At 36.0% G+C, this 24207-nt stretch overlaps 1 protein-coding gene and 1 long non-coding RNA gene across 2 annotated transcripts in view; one reads left to right on the top strand and one right to left on the bottom strand.

Annotated features, from left to right (window-relative positions):
• The window catches only part of LOC106081914 (uncharacterized), a 380832-nt gene that overhangs the window by 293937 nt on the left and 62688 nt on the right, over positions 1-24207 (top strand). The window contains 3 exon segments of the mRNA XM_013244184.2: positions 3501-3622; positions 3741-3896; positions 13132-13422. Coding sequence (XP_013099638.2) covers positions 3501-3622; positions 3741-3896; positions 13132-13422 — 569 coding nt within the window.
• Positions 20850-21605, bottom strand: LOC106081920 (uncharacterized). The gene is made up of 2 exons (XR_001220427.2): positions 21470-21605; positions 20850-21384 (listed from the first exon to the last, which is right to left on the bottom strand). It is a non-coding gene; the product is annotated as an uncharacterized LOC106081920 (long non-coding RNA).

Here is a 24207-nt window from a genome sequence, read left to right as displayed (position 1 = left end):
TTCTTCAATAGGCAAATAATTGAGTATCATTTCTTTGGTGAGCCTATACAAAAGACCAGGGAGTTGTAAATCCTCTGAGAGGGATCGCAAGGGCAACACCAGCTGTTGGGAAGTGTCTTTAAGACCATTTCATAAGCCGCCTTAACATTTCTAAGATTTATTGCTGTGTGGCAAAACTATGTGTCCAAGAAATATGGGTACATATGCTATGTGATATCAGCATAAAAACTCGATAAACGTTTCAAATGACTACAGTTCATGTCATGTTATCATTTAAGTGTCTCAAGTATGAACAAAATATGTGCTTTAATTTCCCCCATGTAACATTGGTGCGTATGACCAACAAAATCTCTCAAAAACGATACATAAACCATACGCCCAGATGTCCGATGGGAAGGGTGTACAAACTCGAAAGAAATGTAATGCCAAAAGAGACTCTGTGATTTATATATGTATAATGCTTGTTAGTCGTATTTACGGTTAAATATCACTAAATCTTCGAGACACTTAAACATTTTTAATTTCACATAGAAAATACAAATTTTATGTTTTATAATTTGTATGCGTTTATTATTATTACTTTCTGGCTTTCATAAATTTTATTTTTTTGCTATTTATATATTATTATTATTATTGCTTTTATACCATGCAACACTCGAAATATGAATTTCCGACCCTACAAAGTATATATATTTTGGATCGTCGTAAAATTCTAAGACGATTTAACGATGTCCGTGTGTCTGTCCGTCTATCCGTCTCTCCGTCCGTCTGTTGCAATCAATCTACCGCCTTCAAAAATTGAGATATTGAGCTGAAATTTGGCACAAATACGTCTTTTTGATGCACGCTGGTTAAGTTCTTGAACGGGCCAAATCGGACCATATTTGGATATAGCTGCTATATAGACCGATATGCTGATAAAGGGTCTAATGCCCATATATGCTTTATTATTCATCCGATTTCGCTGAAATTTTAAACAGTGAGTATTTTTAGGCCTCCCAACATCTGACCCAAAAATAGTTCACATCGGACTATATTTATATATAGCGCCATATATACCGATCTGCTGATAAAGAGTCTGAAGCCCATACAAGATTTGTTTATTATCTGATTTCGCTGATATTTAAAACAGTGGATTACTTTGAGCCTCCCGACATCTGACCCAAATATGGATTAGATCGGTCCATATTTATATATAGCTGCCATATAGACCGATCTGCCGATAAAGGGTCTGAAGCCCATAAAAACTCTATTTATTACCCGATTTCGCTGAAATTTGAAACAGAGGGTTATTTTAAGCCTCCTGACATCTGATCTAAATATGGTTCAGATTAAACTATATTTGGATATAGCTGCCACATAGACCAAACTCCCGATTAAGGGTCTGAAGCCCATAAAAACTTTATTTTTGAACCGATTACGGTCAAATTTAAGGCATTGAGTAGTTTTACGACTCCTAACATAGGACCCAAATATGGTTAAGATCGGACTATATTTAGATATAGCTGTCATATAGACCGATCTGCCGATAACTGGTCTGAAGCCCATAAACGCTCTATTTATTTCCAGATATCGCTGAAATTTTAAACAGTGGGTAATTTAAGGTCTCAAGACATCCGTCCCAAATATGGTTCGGATCGGACTATATTTATATATAGCTGCCATACAGACCGATCTCCCGATAAAGGGTCTAAAGCCCATATAAGCTTTATTTTTCAACCGATTTTGCTAAAATAGTGCGCAGTTTCAAGCCTCTCAACATCCCACCGAAATATGGTACGGACCGGACTATATTAAGATATAGCTGCCATATAGACCGATCTCTAGATATAGGGTCTGAAGCCCATAAATGCTTTATTTTTTAACCGATTTCGCTGAAATTTGAAACAATGATTAGCTTTAGGCCACCCAACATAGGGCCCGGATATGGTTCAGATCGGACGATATTTAAATATAGCTACATTATGGATAGATCTGCCGATAAAGGGTCTGAAGCCCATAAAAGCTCTGTTTATTACCAGATTTCGCTGAAATTCGAAACAGTGTGTAATTTTAGGTCTCCCGACATTCGACCCAAATAAGGGTTCGGATCGGACTATATTTAGATATAGCTGCCATACAGACCGATCTCCCGATAAAGGGTCTGAAGCGAATAAAAGCTTTATTTTTTATTCGATTTCGCTTAAGTTAGAAACAGTTTGCAGTTTTAGGCCACCCGCCCTCCGACCCAAATACTGTAAAGATCGGACTGTATTTAGAGATAGCTGTCATATACACCGATCTGGTGATTAAGGGTCTAAAGCTCATAAAAGCTTTATTTTTAACCCGATTTTGTTGAAATTTGAAATTCAAAATTCAACAGTGCCTTATATTTATTAGACCACTCAATGTCTGAGCCGAAATTGGGTGCATAAGTTATCCAATTTTCACCGGATTGTGACGAAAGGGGGTTTACATATATACCCGAGGTGGTGGGTTCGGCCCGACAGAACTTAATGACTTTTTACTTGTTTTTATTCATTTTTCTTTATTTAAATGTTTTGTATTTAATATTTCCTATCTTACTTATTTTTGATTTATTTTTGAAATGCATTGTTTAATTCTTTATGGATAGTATCTGAACTAATTTTATTATTCTTAGTCTTAGAGTTTTTGGAAATTTTTAAAAATGTGCTTCGAAAAATATCCATAAAAACTGTCCTGTTCACTTAAATGACTCAAATCATTAAAATTACCACCAAAATTCTTTGTGGTATGCTATGACATTGAAGATGATGCCAGCAATCTTAAACCCAATTTGCCAAAAAAAAGAGAAATCCCATTTTGAAATTAATTGCAGCTCAAAATACTAATCTCCCTGCCTATTAAATGATTTCAAGTGAGGAATCTCTTCTTAGATTTCAGCATAAGAATTTTTAAATAGCTAACGAAGCATTAAAGCTTAAAGCCTTACAACTCTATCTACAGTATCCTTGTCTTGATTGCTTGTAATTTTGCGGTATGAAAGGCAATCCAATTTATTACCTATTGACAGTGATAAATGCCTCTTTTTGCTTGAGTGTTGTGCTTCTGTGATTCCCACCCACCACCACAACCCACCCCAAAGAACCGTAGAGAGCAATTAAAATAAGCCAATTTTATGTTATGTAAATACAGAGCCCGCAGATAAATGGACCATTGCTAGTTGTGTGACCAAAAGGAATGGGAGTACCTGGCTAATCTTGTTTTTGTTTCTTCTTCACCACATACAAAGATAGCTACTTTATACTCTATAAATATTCACTCTTTTTTTTTTGTTTCATTCTCTCGCATACTGTTTAGCGTCCCCATCGTTTCGTTTCTCATTTATTGATTTTCATTGTACGCTCTATGTATCCCTTACAAGTATTTAGCCACTAAGTCACGGCCTGTGCGGCCGTACAACTCGTTTTGTTTTATTTTTATCAACACTATGAAATTGCTAATGAAACTTTGTTTTACTTTTGCCCATGCCCCCACAGACGTAATGGTGCCGGAGGGTCCTCACAGCCATTGCGACCCAACGAAGATGGCAGTCATCACCTGCAGGAATACACCTACAAGAAGATAACAGCCTGCGATGTGTGCTCACAGATATTAAGAGGTAATTAAAGATTGTAGTGCTCCCCCATTGACCATGGCAGGCTCCAACAGGCTTTCCGTTTCCCCTTTGTGTGCTAACTTTATGAACTTTTTCCCAAAATGTATTATTCTGCTCGCAGGACATACACGTCAAGGTCTACGCTGCCGAATTTGTAAGCTCAACGCTCACGGTGATTGTGCCTCACAGTTGCCTCGTTGCCAACCCAAACAGAAATTATTGAGACGTCAGAAAAGCACCTCGGAATTGGAAAATCGTGTTGATGTTGAAGAAGAAAGTAAGTATTCGACGCTTCATTCTATTTTGTCGCACCAGCAGCCAGAAACGAAACTAACCATTACCAAAGCTATCATAATACTATAAGACAAACGCATCGAAATCGATAACGATAGATTTGTCATTACCTTAACAAAAACCAAAAAAAAAAAAAACTAACACTTTTACTAAACTTTATTGTCTACGTAGGCATTTCCAAAAGTGGCCATGCTTACCTAGGGCCTTCATTTATTTTTTATTATTTTTGTTTAACAACAGCATTGCAGTTGACCCAATGTCATCGATTGTTTGTAACGTTAGCCAACTCTAACAATAACCAATTTTAATATTTACGAAATATCTGGGCAACACTTGCTGGTATCATTTAGTGATTTAAAGCTTTTCATTTATCTAAAATCATACGATAACTCATTCAAGTCGAAGTTATATTTTACAACAAAATGTATTCTAACAAAGAATTTTTACTCTCACGTTAAGTTTGCGATAAATGATGCTACATCCTTTTAGGGCTTATCCAATATCTCGATTATTAACATTTTAATAGAAAAATGAAGTTTCCTTCCATCCAAACAAAAGTCAAAGCTGTGGAACATAATTCTCAAAAATTACAAGAACAACTACGTAGATATGTTGTGTGTACTGAGTTGAAAAGAGTATTCGTCTAACATTTTATCCCTCAAGCGAATGAGTTCTCTCAAAACGGCTGTTTTTAGCAAAACAATACATTCTACAAAACTGTTTGCCATAACTTTGAACTACAGCAAATACACCAAATACAAACAATCAAAACGTAACTCTATGTCTGGAAATCAATCTATATTGAATTCGTGTCAAATTCTTCTTTATTTCTTATGAATGGTGTGAAAGACAATAAAATTATTCATACACTCTATTAGAGGAGCACAAGAAATCTGTACTCGTTGTTTAACATTTTAAGAAAATAGTGATATAAAGTTACGCAACTAAATAACTTTTATTATTTTTACTGGAATATCAGTAGTACTCTTTGATATTGGTGCAACCAAATGGCCTCAAAAGAAGAAAAAAGTTTCCATCCAATTTCACTATAAGTCTCAAAATAATGTATTCGATACTTTGATAAATATGAATAAATGTTAAGTGAATTACTCTTTACGAGAACTGCTATATAAGTTTCTGACCTAATAATGAAAATGCAAATTTTTATCATCAAAAATGGGTTTAATGTTTTTCAAAGTATTATCATACAAGATTTGCGCACTCTTCATGCTCTCGAACCATATCTCGTATTCTAAAAGTTAAAAATTTGCACATTTTCGAAAATTGTGAAAGTGCCGAGAGCAGAAAATATTTTCAGGCGTTAAATTCATCTGGGCCGAACTTTGGATACCCACCACCTTGGGTATATATGTAAAACACCTTTCGTCAAAATCCGGTGAAAAATGCATACCTTATGCCCCATAACAGCTATATTAAAATATGTTCCAATTTGGACCAAATTCTAATAAATACAAGTCATTGTGTATAACAATATATTGGTCTTTTTAGTAGCTATATCTAAAAATACACCGATCTGAACCATATACGACACGGATGTCGAAAAGCCTAACATAAGTCACTGTGTCATATTTCTGTGAAATCGGATTATAAATGCGTTCTTATGGGGCCAAGTCTTTAAATCGAGATATCGATCTATATGGCAGCTATATCCAAATCTGGACCGATCTGTGCCATATTGCAGATGTATGTCAAACTGCCTGACACAACTCAGTGTCCCAAATTTCGTCGACATCGGGCAATAAATGCGCTTTTTATGGGCCCAAGACCTTAAATCGAGAGATGGGTCTATATGGCAGCTATAGCCAAAATGAAAAATACTGTCGAGGGGCATAACACAACTCACTGTCCCAAATTTCGGCGAAATCGGATAATAAATGTGGCTTTTATGGGCCTAAGACCCTATCGGCGGATCGGTCTATTTGGGGGCTATATAAAGATATAGTGCGACAAAGCCCATCTTCGAACTTAACCTGCTTATGGACAGAAAAAGAATCTGTGCAAAGTTTCAGCTTAATATCTCTATTTTTAAAGACTGTAGCGTTATTTCAACAGACAGACGGACGGACATGGCCAGATCGTCTTCGATTTTTATGCTGATCAAGAATATATATACTTTACGAGGTCGGAAACCGATATTTCGATGTGTTGCAAAAGGAATGACAATATGAATATACCCCCATTCTTCGGTGGTGTGTATAAAAATCGCGTGATTATATAGACCGACCCGCCGATTTAAGAGGTTATGCCCATAAAAGCAACATTTATTATACGATTTTGCTGAAATTTCGACATCTTTCTGCAATTTAGCCTAGATCAGTCCAGATTTGAATATAGCTGCCATAAAGACCGATTTCTCGATTTAAGGTTTCGTGCCCATAAATGGCGCATTTTGCCAAAGTCTGGGACAATGAGTTGTTACCAAAAGGCCAATATTTTGTTCTACAAAATTTACTAATTACTTGTACTTAATAGACCACTAAATGTCCGTGCCGAATTCGGTACAAATCGGCCCATATTTCGAAATGGCTGCTAAAAATTATGCATTTTTCACCCGATGATGGCGAAAGGTTGTTTACATATATACCCAAAGTGGTGGGTATATATGTGCCAAAGTTCGGCATGGCCGAACTTAACGTCTTTTTATTTGTTGATGCATATTTTCGATCCAGGTATGGGATGAGATTTCGTGGCCAAACTTCGTACCGCCAGAAGAAATACGAATCTGTACCAAATTTCAACTCAATATCGCAATTTTTAAAGGCTGTAGGGTGGTTATAACAGATGTGCAGACAGACAAACGAACATCGTTGAATCGTCTTAGAATTTTAGGCTATGCGAAATAACCCACAATGAAATAATTCTCAATGAAATAAATCCTAATAATTCCAAAGGAGAAAAATGAAATTATTGGTAAAAGACCTCATGACTTGGACAACAAGGTTGACTTTGCAGGCAGGCCTTACAAACGCCAGTTCTGGGGACAAAGTTCTTCTTTTTCTCAGATCTGCAGATTTTCCAGACAGATATATATGATTTATACAGATTCCGCTTGTTCTGTTCAACATGGTGAAATTTAATTAAGAATAAATTTGTCTTTCACACTGACCTCCTAAAATCGAAATTTTGGCAATAAATTGAAAAGCGCAAAAAAAATAAAATGTTTTCGGAATTGTATTTCCATCACCAAAGGAATGAGGGTAAGACCTCACTCCGTTTATAAAATATGGAAATATCCATTTCCGATCCCCCAAACTATATATATTCTTGATCGCTATAAAATTCTAAGCAATCTAGCCATGTCTGTCCGCTCGTCTATGGACATTAGTATCGAATATGCTTCAGATCTTTCGGGCGGATAAAATGAGCAGTTTTACCCGACTACGGTGAAACTCGGAGAATTGAGTTATTTTTAACCCTCAACACTTTGAAGTATGTGTTCTAAATCGGACCATAACTTGATCATATTAAGAGTCCTATAGTAACAGACGAACACTTTTGTAGACTATTTTGAATTTCTTTCGCTTGAGGTTTAAAATGTACCCTAAAATTACTGCCTATTTTAGTTGTAATACGTTAAATTTTATAACGTAACGTCGAAACATCTATAAAAATATGAAACACTAAGTTTCTCTTGCAGTTTTTTTTAATTGTGTTCCACAGTACACAGTGCAAATCACGTCCAAAAATATGACGTGATGATATGACGATGAATACGTATATCACGCCTCAATCAGTAGCTCTGCCTGGAGTATGGAAAGGTGTAAAGTGCACTGACAGCTACGGTCTTGCACATCAATGTATCTCTCTTTGTCTCCCTTTTATTTCTGTTTGAAACGAAAAAAAGAATTGCAAAATTAAATCTCTGTCAATTAGCCGTTAATGTATATCTTTCATTTGTGTATGTACACATACATACATACACAGAATGTGTGTTTGTTCAGACTGCCAATCGAAATATTGGATAAGGCTCAGAGGTCAAGTGTCAATTAACTGTGTAAACGTGTGGCATACTTGTGCAAAGGCTGTGATTTCTAATTTGCCGCGCAAGGACGTCGTTCCCATTTCCCTTAAATTTGTGTATGCTGATGCAATGCACATCCCCTCGGCCACCATGTTCTTACTTCACATGCGGATAGATTAAATCGGTCATCATCGAACGCACAATGGTGTTGCGTTGCCGATGCCAACGCCACTTACAATGAATGAGTGAAACGTGGGAGTAGAAAATTAGACGTCACAGAGCGATCATTTGTCAAACAGCCGTGCTGGCATTTGCATTCATTCATTTCACAACATATTCAAATACTCATACATGTGAGTTAGATAGAACCCGAGTATAATTAAAAAAAAAAAAAAAGAATAAAAAGTGATACGAGTAATATATGCTTCAGCACTAGGACCTTGTTGAGACTTGAGATATTCAATCAGTCAGTCATTGATAATGCATTATTGTTATTGTTATTGTATGTGTAATTGTGTATGTTTGTGTGGAATAGTAGACGAGGACAATGTCAATGCGATGACGACAGCGACAACGACGACGAAGACAAACAGCAATAATGACGGCCCCATGTCACCCAACCAGGCGGCAACTTTGTCTCCACGCAAATTCCGTCAAAAGACGCCGTTCATCGAGCGCATCGCTCAATTAGGTACTGCCACGCAACCAAGCCATCAACCACCAACTAAACAAAACCACCCCACCAACAGATCTATCACAACATTGCCAATCAAACCAAATAGAAACAAATCATACAGAGTGATTAATTCAATTTTAACTATCTTAACTTAAATCAGCAAAAACCAAAACGATAACAAAATATAAACCAAAACAATTACTTAGATGTGTTTCGCTTTTAAGATTTGTGCCAAGCCATGACTAGACGCTAAGACCGAGGATTTGTTTGATCGATTTTTGCTTGCTTCTTAAAGATTTTTCGTTTTTTTCGATTTGTTTAATTACCTCTACCCTACACATATGAACTCAAATGCCTCTAGATTAGAATGTCCACAACACAACCAAATCCTCAGTACACTGACAGACCACCCTTTTGTCCCATATCCCCAACATATGTCTATCAGACCATATTTGGTGTGTCTCATAGCCCAAGCAAGCAAACTACCTTCCCTTCTAATAAGACACACACAACACAATCCAATATCAGATATATTTTTTTATTATCATTTTATTCTCGACGATAAATCGTTCAACTTGCTGTTAGTGGAGCATGTGATAAACTACTCGTCTATGTGTGTGTGTGTGTAAACATACAATAAATACAAATATCATATCAAACATATTCATTTATTAAGCTGTACAAACATGACAAGCCAACAAAATATCACTCGAGAGTCTTCGTCGTTATATAAAGCAATTTTTTTTAAAGAAAATAGGTCTCCTACGCTACAGGCTACACATCATATTGTCATCAATAGTGAGTGTTTATTTCCATTTTCCGTGTAACTTTTCCAATTACTTAATTTTCAATGTTAGTTTTAATAGAATCGTTTATATTATCCTATTCGAAAGAGACGCGGCTAAAGTAGCTTGAGTTATCATTCCCACCATATCTTTTCAACACTGAATATTCCAAAACATATTCCAAGACATACAAAACTAAATATTCCAAAACATACACAGAAATTGAATCGAACTATTTTATGAGTGAGAAACAATTGAATTGGTTAAGTCAAGCGGACACAAGATATACATGTTGGATATAAATTACATCTTCCTCTCATATTGTTGGTACTTGATAGTGTTGGTACATATTACCATCGGCGAAACTGTTCAAACACAACATTCAGTTTCCTGAACAATATTCTGTTTATCTATTTATATCCGAATATAAATTGTCAAATTAAATAAAGACAAGAATACGAACGAATATGCTGGACACACATCATCCTCGCATAACCTACCTTTAAAGGTTATGCGAGGATGAGAAAATTGAAAACCTCTCACACGGACTCTAACGACATCTAACGATTACAGATTACGGATTTCTAGTTGATAGAGAGCAGTTTTATATATTATTTAGAATTCCTCCGGTCGATTCTTCAGAATTCCTCCGGTCGATTCTTTGGAATTCCTCCGGCCGATGATAACAGATCATTCGTGTCCAACCCTAATCAACCAAAAAAGATGTGAGTTGCAAAGTGGTGGAAAACCCGATTTTGTTTGAAATCAATACTATTGTACATCAACAATGCTGACTGTTATGATTAAACTTTGTCATTCCACTGTCTTTAAGTTGAGGCGAATTCAATGAATTTTTTGCCTTTTTTGGGCGGTAGGAGAATTACATATTTGCATTTTCTGAGTGCCTATATAACACTTTTATCACAAGAATTGCGCGCTGCTCTATAATGAACTGTTGACGGGTTATATGAAGGGCGTATACCTTACATTCTACTGTAGTTTTCACTCTCTAAGCTCTAGTACTGACTTCGAGTTTTTGTCGAAAAACTGTCCAAATTCCCTATAAAAAAGCTTTTGCGAAATGACTACGAAATTTGTACTAAGTTCTTTTTACGAAATGATTTGAAAATGTTGCTAGCAACATTGTCAAATTTCGTGGATTTTAAATGTACATGTATTGTATATTAATTCCAGCGAACAATAACAATCAGCTGCTTATAAATTTGTTAGTTTCAAATTGTTGTCCTTTTAAGAGATAACTTGAATAATGAAAGACACTGCATCCGTCCAAAACTCTATGTGACTCCATAAACTCTAAGAATTCAACAAAAATCCCTGCTCCAGTGCCGCCATTCAACTTGGGCCCATCCATGCAAATAGAGGGACCGAAGAAGCTCGGGACACTCCCAGCCCAAAGCTCCTTCTCCGAGAAGACAAATTCCAAGTCACCATGGAAGAAAGATCCAAAGCTACGCAATCGTTCCACTCCTGGGCCTTTCGCAGAACAAACAAATGCCCGGAATCGGTAGAAGGTCATGTCCCTGACTCCCTCAGTTAGACGGCAGACCTCAATATCACGACCTCCACATAAAATTGCAAAGGCAAAGGCCCATAGTTAAGGATTAGGCAAACCGAAGAAGTGTGCGTCCACTAGACCGCCCCGGGTTCAAGTTCCCAAATCCTGGCTATTGAGTTGTGCCATGATTAAAGCGCACTCAGCCTCCGTTTAATTCTCTTCTCAACGTTCATTCTCTAGTTATAGTCAAAAATTATGCCCAGGTATTTAGTCTCCCGAGAGATCGGCAGCTCACTCCTTCCAGGATCGCTTCCTTGAATTCGCCATACTTTCTCCTTCCAGCGGGAGTGGCGGATGGAGCAGAATATCATGAAATGCTAAAAGCTCTAGCGACGAACTGTTTAAAGTCGAGACTGGTAAGAAGATGCACAGAGCTTCTTTGAACCATAGAAAGGGCTATCGGTCTCAGGGCTGCGGAGTCGATGTTAGCGTTTAGAAGTTGAGCATGCTTACCCTTACTTCCACTTCGACATCGGCCTGAGGTCGGAGAAAAAAAAAACGACAAATGGCGGGTTTCGTGTGGCTCCAGGTCACAATCAGGACACATATCCCGCACGTTGGCATTAATCCTAGCTCTGTAGGAGTTGAGGCATCTGCCGTAACGAAATTGAGCAAGAAATGCTCAGGTTTTCCTTTTAACTTTCTCATATACAAATATGCAAGTGTGCAGAAAAATTTGTTTTAACTTTCGTTGACATATGGTAACAACGATGTCAACATGCAACTGTTTACTACCAAAAACAACCATTTGCATGCCAAATAAAAAAGTTTAATTACAACTTAACAAATTTGTCAACACAATTGAAAAGATTGTGAGATTTCACAAAATTTAGTTGATGTTTTGCAACATTTTCCGTAGAATCGAAGTCAGTACTAGGCTTATTCTGGAAATCTTTTTCAATTTGATCACTTAAGTTAGGAATCGCTAGAATACGCATACAACAATAGCACGAAAACAATATATGGTGCGATCAGGGATAATGAAATTTGGAATTGTCAGGGCTTAGGTGTGTTCCAGATGATATGCGTTAGGACATTGAAGGATAAGGGAGCATCTTGATCACCTTGTTCGTACGAAATTTTGCATTTTGAATGCAATTTCATCAATTTATATCTAACATGCTGTGTGATATGTGCTTCAGGGAATAACTTTTTTTTTAAATCCCGTTTTTTTAATTGGGAACACTGACCTAAAGCTTGCCAAATTATTTTAAATTTACTCAAAAATTACAAGATGCATGATGTCACAATAAAGAAGACATATTAACTATTAGCTATCCATCTACTGTACCGTCGATCAAGATGTTTGAAACAGGTCTTTACTACATACTTTCTTGATTCGAATAGGATAATATAAACGATGCTTATTGGTGTTGGGGAAGAATTTCCGTTGACCTCCATTGCTTGCAATAGGTAACACTGTTCATTTTGGGTTGCTTATGAAAACAAGAAATTAAGAAGGTATCATTACATGGCATATTGAAAATACAATGGTAGAAATAAGTACATCTCCAGACCAAATGTACCATGATGTAAGAATTTCATTTGGTTAAATGCATCACCAAAACACACTCCTTTACACTGAAAAATCCGCAAAAGGAAAGCTGTAAGAGCTTTTACTGAAGTAAAGATTCTTCAATAAAATGCTTACTCTGCGACGAAATAAGACACTTTTTGCTGCGAAACCCCTTACCCTTAGTGGTAGAATATATGTGTATGCATATATCCCCTGAAAAACACATAATGTAGGTGATCAACGCTACACCACTACCACTGTATTAAGATGCTAATGAATTTACACAAACCCGTATTTAACTTAAACCACCTTTATACAAACTTATTCCAAAACTAAAGTATCTAATTCCCCTGCCCTCTAAAGAAGAACATACCTTATTAACAATTACCTATGTACTACTACTATTCCATGAAAATCAAAACATGTCGCCTCCTCATCACATTCGTAATTGGTAACAAAACTATCGGCTTTTTGAAATTTGGCTAAAACTATACCGAAAACCACCCCCCAAATCACAAAATCAAATTGTGACCAAATCCATAATATCAACCAATCAATCAATCAACCAACCACCAACCACCCTCATAATCAATCAATCAATGAATTAGAACTCACCGATATCGATCAAGTTTATCGGGTATTAAAACAAGCGGGCGACATTAAAAACGCCACCACTATTGCAGCTGATAAATCCGTCCAGAATGCGGCAAAAGATGGCCTATCCCAAAGCGACATCCCCATTGTAAATGTGCCTGAGTGTCCCGAGCGTAGCGATCGTCCATCAGCCATGGGAGCAGGCGGTTCATCAGCAAGCGGTCGACCCGTCCGCAGTGGTGTGAGACCACCGCCCGTACATATGCCCATTTTGGGTGTCCAATTGCAGCAGCAGGAACTATCGCAGCAATGGTGTGGAACAGGTCTCGGAGGAGGAGGAGGACTTCCAGTGCCTACACAAGACATTTCTAGTAGTTCAGGTCCGCCATTGAGATTATTTTTTTTTTTTTTTCAATTCAATTTTCTTCCTTCCTTCAAACTCTCTCCCCGTATTATACCTCTCGCTCTTTGTCTCTACTATTACTACTCGCCTACGTCTTTCTCTCTCATTTTGTACATTTTAATTAATAATTTGTTTGGAGAAAAACGTACCCAAGTCGCAACCCCTATCCCCCTCTCCCCTTAGAATTAGCCAATGTTGGAGTTATAGTAGATACTTTTTCTATCTTTGCTTTGTTTTTTGTCCTTCTTTATGGTTTTTAGTGGCTTTTTGTGTTTTTTTTTTTGTCACCTTTGTTTACAGCCAACCTATTTTGCCAGCCATTTGCCAACATTTCCATTCTATGTTCCATTTAAGATAAAGTTAAAAGTTGTTCATCTTCCCTATCCCACAACCCACCCATACTCACCACCACCAACACATCCCATAGAATAGACCATGTTGGAATAATTATTTTGTTACAAAAGTTCTGAGTGCAAATGTAGTTGGTAGATTGCAGATTTCCTAGATTGTTACTCTTCTTCCTCCACCTTTGTTTTATCTCTGTTCATTTTGGATTTGTGCAAAACTATGTTAATGATATACAATACACAGCTATAAGTATGGTATGCTCAAGGATGGTGAGTGGACACCATCCACTTTTGAGCCATGCAAAATTATTACCCGAAAGTGCCTACAAAACTTACCATTCACAAGCCATTGAGTCAATAATTACAAACAGGTCACCAGGAATGATACAAGTGAGGCTCCTGCCCCCAGCCTCAAGTGTAATTTTGAATTAAGAAATTGTTGCCTACAAGAAAAAGAACACACAACTAAAGGGCCCAGTTTTAATTAAACAATTGTCGTTATAAATCAAAATGTTACCCTACCCCAACCCTTCCCCATGCACTCTAAAGTTGGACTATTGCCACTATTCATAATCTCCAAAGCCTTTTCTAATAAGGCGTTGGCCAACACGAATTTCAAGTGACAGTGATTTGGGTCCTTCATTACGAATTGCTGTGCTCCAGGCCCTTGGTGCTCACTTCACCACCACTCTTAACGCATCATTGTGCTTGGGAGATGAGCGATTAATTTTTATTTTTATTTCTTGTTTGATTTTTTTCCTTTCTGCGAAGAGTTAATTAATTTACAAGCACATCAAGAGCTTAAGTGGTTCAGTGGTTAAATCACATAACGAGCCATAAAACAAAGTTCTGCACTTAATTAATTTCGAATTTCCTAGAAGCTAAGCCCTTGTTCTTCTTGATATTGGAATTATGAGTGAAGAAAAGCTGGTATAATGAAAAGTTTACAAGAATAGAAAGAAAATCGCTTTCAGAGCTTAGTTTTTATGCCCACCAAACACAGTGGCTCCAAATCGAAAAATCCTGGAATAATTCTGCAATTTTAGAACGTTAATACGAAATTTCACTACCCGAGGTAACCAACCACCTGAACACACAAGGAATCCTTACTCATGCTCTTCTATAGGAACATACCCAAAAACTAACAAAGAAAACAGTATTTGATGACATTGTTATTTTTTTAGTAGTAACAAAATTATTTCCAGGAGTTTTTAATTTTGAACCACTATGCATCTTAGGATGGGTGGCATCATAATATTGATTTTGGTGAAATTCTAAGACTATTTACCAGTCGGTCAAATCAAATATCTTAATTGAACATCTTGAGCTCCTTTTTTAAGTGGCGTACTGAAAAAATGTTTGTCCTAATTTTAAAGATTCGAGCCAAAGACAGGCAAACTTAATTTAAAGATGATCAAGTTTCCAACCTTTTAGAGGAACATTTCATTTGGCGAAAAATATTGTCCTTCATATTAAGGACATTTAATTTTAAATAGTAGGTTAAGTAATCCTTTAATTTGAGTCTTGTTATTAAAGATCAAAATCTAAATGCAGGTCAAAATATCGTTGAAAGTCAAGGCATTGACCTTGGGACAAGATTGTAGTGCAACGTATGAAGCAAAATAGCCTTATGAGTAAAAGCGCGTTTAAATGTTTAATGTTTGTAGCTCAAAAAAAGAATTTTTCAAAAAATTACAATTGAACATGAAGTAAATAAAGAATCAATCAGTCATCAAAATTTAAAATGGAAGGTCATGTCCGTTAGTTAATAGGAAATTAAATTTTAAGATGGCATCTGTATTTTAGAGTTTTGCTTCTACGAATAAGGAAAAATCTTAAATTAAGGGGCCAACATTTTTTTCAGTACAGTTTTGTTCAAAATTGGAGTTTTAAGTTGTCCTGAACATACACGAACACTGTACAAAGGATATAACTACCTATAGGCTGACTACTGGTAAGATTTTTTCAGCTCATACAATTGGCAATTATCATTTGACTTTGTCTCTTGTGATTAACATGAAAATGACAACATACACATACGCCGTCTGAATCGTTGAGCTCACAGAATTTTTCAACCGAAAATAACCTAAAATTATAAATGATAATGCAGGATCTCCATACATTGAAAATTGCATTTGCAAACAAACTCCATCACAGAAAAAATATATTTGAATACAAAAATGTATTCAATTAAAAAAATTAATTGATCCAATCATTATACCCTACAACACTACTGTGGTACAGGGTATTATAACTTAGTGCAAGATAGAGATAGGCCCATTGACAAGTATACCGATCGACTCAGAATCACTTTCTGATTCGATTTAGCTATGTCCGTCTGTCTGTTAACCGAATTTCCTTATGACTCTCGATATTACTGGTGAACTTCATGGTTCAGATATAGATATTGCTCTCATATATATATATCGCCCGATTTTCACTCCTAGAGCCACTGTAAACGTATTTATTGACCAATCATCCCAAAAATTCGTACAACGCTTTCCTCGACGACTGCCACTGTATTTCAGATTTAGGCATAGCTCCCATATATATATGCGTCTGATTTTGAGAAATGTTACAAGAAAGTGCTCAGTTTTAAATGGATACTTTCGAAATTTTGCAGGAAGACTTTTCTTATGACTCTCGACATTGCTGGTGAATTTCATGGAAATCGGTTCAGATTAAGATATAGCTCTCATATATATACATCGCTCGATTTTCACTCCTAGAGCTACTGCAAGCGCATTGTTTGACCAATCTTGCCAAAATTTTGCACAACGCTTTCCTCGACGACTACCACATTAACTGAAAAGTTTGCTCGAAATCGGTTCAGAATTAGATATAGCTTCTATATATATGTTCGTCAGATTTTGGGAAATTTGCAATAATGTTGTCATTTGCCAACCGTAGTTATTACAGTTTGAACATATTTTTGCTCTCCGAGGTCCATCAAAATTGGTTCAGAATTGGATATAACTCCCACATTGTACTTATAGGGTAGGTGTAGGGTATTATAGAGTCGGCACCGCCCGACTTTTGTCCTTCCTTGCTGGTTTTTTAATTGAACCTCAAATAATTTTCAATTAAAGATATCATAAAGAAATGCACCTTTTGTTTGTAATTCTAAATTTTTAAATTCAATGTTGGAATGTGATCTTAGAACATGCCTGCAAAAACTTGGTTCTACCTGAAAAGTTTGTCTAAGTAATTTTCCATTTTTTAAGAGAAACATGTCAAAGAAATTTTAACATTTAAGAGCTTCTTTGAATGCTTACGAAATTTTTCTAATTTTTTTTTAATTTAACGAACAACTCAATAATTTAGTTAATGTTCAATTAATAAGTAAATAAAATAAAATTTAATAAATAAAAAAAAATTAATTTTTAAAAATTTTAATAATTTTTTTAATTGCATATACAATTTCTTCAATTGCACATTTCTTAATCGCCCTTCCAAAAACTGTAATTGCTATTCTCATTTTCATGATTGAGGCAGTTTTTATGAAAAAATTGGAAATAATAATTTCCTGCTTGAAACCGATTTTAATTTTTCTTTCGGCGATTGATTTCTTAAACAATCGGCTAGGAATAAAAATCAGATCCCATATAGTAATCTTTAATTTGATGGCTGTAACAACTACAAATTTAGTGATATCTTTACAGCAATTTGCTTACGATATTCTAGAGGTGTGGGCAATTTTATTAAAATCAGATTAGATTTAAATTTTATTCCCACATACGTATTTAAGCAGTACACACGTCTAATGTGTAGTGCTCACAAGTTTGCTTCAATGTTAACAAAATTGTGATGGAAATAATTTTTCGTTTTTTTAATGGTTCATTACAATTTCATATATTATTAGGATATAACTGTCGTACACATATATTTTCTCCCCGATATGCGCTTTCGACTGCTGCCACAAAAGCGCATGTCCACAACTTTATTAAGAATTTGAATAATTGGTTTTATTTGAAAAGTTTGTGCAAAATAAAGTGGTCAGATTTAGACGTAGCTTCATAGCGTTTACATCATCCATCCGCTATGTCCATCCATTTGATTAAAAGTTGAAGTAGGTAAACTGATGCAACTTTCAAATTTGCAGATACATTCAGTGATGTAGGGTTTACAAAAGTCGGCTATGATGGACTTATGCTTTTACAAAATTATTTGAATTTAATTTACTTTTACCATACTTACTATGGTAGTCAAATTTTTCATTAAAACCATTCTCAACATTAATTAAAGAGTTATTGAGAACTGTAATGCTTATAAAAGAAAACCAAATGATTTTTAATTTTGATCGTTGTGCATTTTTGTGCACAAAATTTTTATTGGTTTTTCTTCCGGTATATTTTATTTGCCCCTTTTTTCGATTTCACTTTGGTTTATGTATTTATATATTCGACCAGATAATTCTTTGGTCAATAATTAAAGCAATTATTTATATCACATGTACAAGTTTCGTATGCCACATAGAAGTGGTCACATTATGCAACTTTTGAGACCAAATTTGGAAAAATTTATTTGAAAATAAAAAACCAAATTAAACAAATGAACTAAGGACAACAGAGCCACCACAATGCGGAAAAGTGAGTTGAGAAAATTATTCGTCACTGCTGCATATTCATGGTAATTTTATGGGTGCATTAATTTCATTACTACACTGTGAAAACAATAGCTAAACAGCTCACCAGGCACTGAAAATGTGCTGTATCTTCCCAGCGAAGTAAACAAAAGACAACGACAAAGACACAGAGAAGAATAAGCTGCCGTTTAGCCATTTTCATTTTAAAGCAAAACAAAAAACGTTGAAAAAAATGTCTAAACACATACTTTTAATTGCAGACAAGTTGGGCTAATAAAAATTAAATGCCTTATTACTCACTTCTCGAGAGAAATTGAGCCAAAGCAAAGAAATTGACTTTCCGCCACCACAACACACCATACCGCACGGCACCATACCCTCCTATGCTTCGACAGTAGCATGATGAAAGTGAACAAGCCAAATATGATCAGCGAAAATTACCCCATAAATGTCCTATTCCATTTAAGAAATGAGAGCGGGCGGGGGTACATAAAAACCCGTTTATGGATGGTACTTTGCAAAGCTCAAGGCAACCACCGCAAAACCAAATTCGAAGGAGTGAGAAAATCAAGTGTAATAAGAAGACATTATGTCGAACAAAAAAAAAAAGACATTAGCACGGCTCACCTAAAAACTTATGGTTAGAAGAACGTCGGAACTAATACATACTAAGGGATGTCGCTCCTACTAATATTATAGTCAATACAGCCCTAGACGCGTACATCTTATGAATTATAATTTGTATACCCTCCACCATAGGATGGGGACATACTAATTTCGTCATTCTGTTTATAACAGCTGGAAATATGCGTCTGAGACCCCATAAGGTATACATATTTTTGATAGATCTAGCCATGTTCGTACGTCCGTCTGTCCGTCTGTCCGTCTGTCTGTCGAAAGCACGGTAACTTTTGAAGGAGTTAAGCTAGCCGCTTGAACAAACTGATCTCCCGATTTTGCTTCTTGAGTTCCTACAACGGGCAATTCTTATCCGAATGAACTGAAATATTAAGCAATACCATATTCTTATTCAATATTCTTTGTTTGCCTAAAAAGAGATATTGCGCATAGAACTCGACAAATGCGATCCATGGTGGAGGGTATATAACATTCCGTCCGGCCGAACTTAGCACGCTCTTACTTGTTCTTTTTACTTACAACTTTAGTTGGCAGAAAACGCCAGAGCACTTTCATTAATTAGAGATAGTTAAAAATGTTCTAGTACCAATGTGGGAAATTATTGCCTTTATTCTAGAGAGGGAAGAGAGAAATTAAAGGCAAAGTTTTAGGGGCGAGTTATTTAGTTTCACCTTACTTTGTACGATGTTTTTTTCTCGACGGACATAGACAAGAGAGGCCAAGTCGAGTATATCAAAATTCCTTTCCGGTATCAAAAAATTATGTAGCCTATGTTTCCTTCCAGACTAACCTACACAATCTGTGAAAATGTCAAGAAAATCTCTTCAGCCGTTTGTGAGTCTATACGGAACAAACAAACAAAGCGACAAACAAACACAAATTGATTTTAATGTATAGGAAGAAAGAGGGAAGAAGAAGACTCATGTGCACCATAACAATAACTGCTATAATGCTCCAGACCAAGGCGTATTTGGCTCTTGGTTATCTGTCGGATTTTCAGGTCCTTTGAAAAGGGCAGTTAAAGTTTGTTGGCTACAGGGAAGACGTTGTCATCATGATGTGCGGCCGTTCAGAGTGCATATACAATATATCAAAGGGCCTAGGTGGTCTAGGCACCTCTTGGCAGGGCCCTGAAGTCGGTAACCTCGGTATTTCAAATTTGTTGAGGCTGCCAAATCTTCAGATTTTCAAAATTGTTTGGGCCTTCAAATATTGGCAGCCTTCACAGCAAATTTACAAAAAATGCCATGGTTTTCTTAAATTTTTTTTCAATTTGAATCATTATATTGGAAAATATTTACAATGGCCCAATATTACTGTGAGCTTCAGTTTCCCCAATCATATGTTTAAGAATGTCGTTTCTTTTCTGCTGTGCAAAAATCTATTACAGAAGACAAAATGGTAGGACAACTAGAAGGAACTTTGGTTAACCATGATTCCAAATTTCATCGATGACGTTTGAAAATTGAATCCTTAAAGAAGCTTCACAAGTCTATGTTGGTCGCTGGGTATACGGGAGCAATACATAGATGGCATCCTATAGATGGCATCCTATAGATGGCATCCTATAGATGGCATCCTATAGATGGCATCGTCTAGAGATTTTCCTGTTATGCGTTGAAAATAAATCTGAGGCGGACTAATGCCAAAATGACATCGCATGGTGTCGCGTCGCGCCGAAGGATACATTCGAAAATCTATTTCTATGTAAGGGGCGTAAGCTGGTCGTTGTAATTCTATGGCATTGCCCATTTCGGCCGGTAGTTTTATTTATTCACCCCACCATTATTTTCCAGCATTGCCTGAGTTTTGTGTTAAATGAAGAACCGGCCATTCTATGTGACATTGCAAATACTTGGCATTCCGCCCATTTATTAAATGCCCTTTCGCACTGCTTGCTGCCGTGCTTGGAGGCAGTGCTTATTTGTCTTTTATTGCCCGAGATTAATGAGTCCATGTTTACATCGCATCTGCAAGGACGAAAACGGAGCGCGCAGAGGTTAAGGCGAAGGTGCCACCCCACAAAACCAAACCAGCCAAAGATTTTTCATTTTTCATCTGTCTTCGGAGCAGTCGTAAGGAGTACCAGCCAAAATGCCAGTTTGCCAACCACAACGTGAAATGGCTTAATAAATCATAAAATATGGATATTGCCGCCATAATATCCTTTACATTGGCCCACTTGTTTGTACAGCAACACAGCAAACAACAGGACATGGCCATTAAGACCTTCATAGATTGGTGTGTATTCCGGACGCACATTTCCTGGCGTATAAAGCAATTATGTCATGATTGGTATTTGATATCCAAAATATGGACTGTTCCAACAACATTAACAATTCAAGGGTTTGCCAAGCTTGTTTGTTCACTGTTTTCGTTTCACAATTGGGCAAGAATCATAAATTAAAAGGACATATTTTCTGAGCTGATATTAAATTATTTAAAGCCCTCACCTGGAGTTAAAGAAACACAGCCGCAGAAAAAAGAACATTGTCCGTTGCTTCGGCTCAGTTTGGTTAGAACATAAATCGTTTTAATTAGGATTTGACGATTTATGAAGGGGGCGCAAACAAAATTATTATACACGTAATATGCTGGGCAAATAATGAAAAAAAAATCAGACTTAAAGGTTCTGACAAAGAAATCATAGGCTTCTAATTACCTATTTGCTTGGGAGAAGGGGCAGGAGAAGTGGTGGTTATGGGACGTTCAAATTAGTTATTGAAAGTCATATAGGATAGGGAGAAACCCTTTTAGTCTAATTTAAAATAAGTTCACTGTTTTTAGCTTAAAAGTCTCCTCGAATATGCTGAAATCTTGTGTGAGAGAATTAAATGTGTGGCTAACAACACACCAAATAACGTCCAAAACCAGCTATAATTAGGTGTAGGCCTATTTCAATTAATCCTCCGATTTTAGCCGTTTGTCTTCTTAGTTTCTATCCGATTGGGCTGATTTGTTGATTTGACATCATGTAAAGGAAACCCCGATTTATGCCTCCAGAATCCAAAATTTTTATCTGAATTTTGCATATGAAGTACTTCAATAACTGCATATCTTAAAAATAGTTTTAAAACTAGATATAGCACCTTTTTAAATCGATCGGCCGTTTTATTCTCCGATCTGATTTCTTCAAAATTATCCAAGCCATCATTATCCAAAATTATCCAAGATATATGACTTGGCTAGAAAGAGAACGGACGTGTTTCAATTACCTCCTTGAAGTTTTAATAGAAACATCAGTTTAAACCCATTTCAATCTACCGACAACCAAAGATTGCCATAACAAATTCACTGTGATACCTAAAATAACAGAAAAACAGTCAAACACCGTCGATACAAATAAACAAAACAAAATAAAATAAACAAAACAACTTGTTTGCTACAAGTACATATACATCAAACTAGATAAATTTGAACATCTCTCTGTGCTCTTTATCTAAATTCTCGTGAGTGTCTGCGCTTGAAAATATAAAGAACCAATTAACATTCAGTGCAAATTCTTAAGTGACAACAAAACAAAAACAAAAAAAAAAAAAAAAAAACACAAACCGAAAAAAAATAAATAAATATCTCTTAGCATGGCACACTCTGAGCAAGTACCAGTAATTGAAATAACAACAATAAACAGTGAAAACACGCTCACCACAGATAAGTTGGTTATGGCGCCAAAAAGGTGGAGAGAAGGCCGTGGATCTTACTCTGATGAGAACGTATGCAAAACTCCTCGCTTGTCTAATTATGACTCTCCTCAACGTATTGTTCAACTCATAGATAAACGGTTCGAGAAACAATCTGAGCTTATCAAAGCATTGATACTCGAGAGTGAATCTAGACTCTTAAGTGTTATAGATAAGAGCATGGATGAATTTAGAAAAGACATTGGTAAGCTATCAGAAAAGCTTTCTAATATAACCAATCGTGTTGAGAAAATTGAAACAGTGGCAGACAAAATTGAAAACATGAACCAGGATATAGGTGTATTAAAACATGAAATCGAAAAACTAAAAGTTCAACAACAAAAACACGAAAATTTACACGTTGCGAGTGACCTTCGGATAAACGGTATCCCTTATACAAATAACGAAAATCTATTTCAAATTTTTGACACTCTTTGCAACAATCTAAACATTGCTACTCCAACCATCAGAGCAATTTATCGAGTCTGCAATGTTAATAAAAATAGAGACACTCCAGAAACAATCATGGTGAATCTAACATCACCCTCTGATAAAAACTTTATTTTAAAAAAAGTTCAAAAAAAGTCATAAAACCGCATTGCAACTACAACATGTGGGATATGATTCCGATAAACATATCTATGTAAACGAAAATCTTACCAGTTATAACTACAAAATACTTCAAAATGCACTTAAACTAAAACGGCAAAAATGCATCGAGTCAACATTTAGTCTCCGTGGCCTCGTATATGTCAAAAGAACAAAAGATGAGCCACCTATCATGGTTGATAGTACCAGCAAATTAATCAATCTTTTTCGCGGCGGTCCTGAACCAATCAACATGCCAGCAGAATATTCCAGCAATAATAATGATCAAAATTAAAATATTTCATGACTCAATATATAAATTATTCGAACTTTTTATTATTATTTACATAAATTGTTACTCACTGATTTCCTGCATAGAAAAAATAAATGTTACACCACTTACTTTAAGTAAATTTCACATTGTAGTCCTAAGTAACTATACAAACCTTTGTAGCATTACTTATTTTTCTTATAATATTAGATAGAGCAAAACAATGTTCCAAAGACAACTTAAAATGCATGATACGAATACTATCAAAACAAAAAACAGGCCTAAAACTGGTGCACATAAATGCCCAAAGTCTTAATAACAAAATGGATGAGTTTCGCGATACATTTATTAACTCCGACATCGACGCCATTTGTATATCTGAAACGTGGTTTCATCCTGAAATCGATAGCAGCATTTTTCATGTTACGGGATACAAACTGTTTAGAGCGGATCGTCATACTCATGGCGGCGGGGTAGCTATATATATCAAACATGGTATAAGCTGCTCTCTCAAATGTATGTCAAACCGCTCTTCCCGCATTGAATACTTATTTCTGGAACTTTTATCTGATGACAAGAAAAGATTACTGCTGGGTTGCGTCTACAGACCAAATTCATCAATAGATTTTGAAGAATTAATAGAAACTATTGA

This window comes from Stomoxys calcitrans, chromosome 5 (genome assembly GCF_963082655.1).
Source record: "Stomoxys calcitrans chromosome 5, idStoCalc2.1, whole genome shotgun sequence".
In the NCBI taxonomy this organism is placed as follows: domain Eukaryota; kingdom Metazoa; phylum Arthropoda; class Insecta; order Diptera; family Muscidae; genus Stomoxys; species Stomoxys calcitrans.
This window is presented reverse-complemented; position numbering and strand designations above follow the sequence as displayed.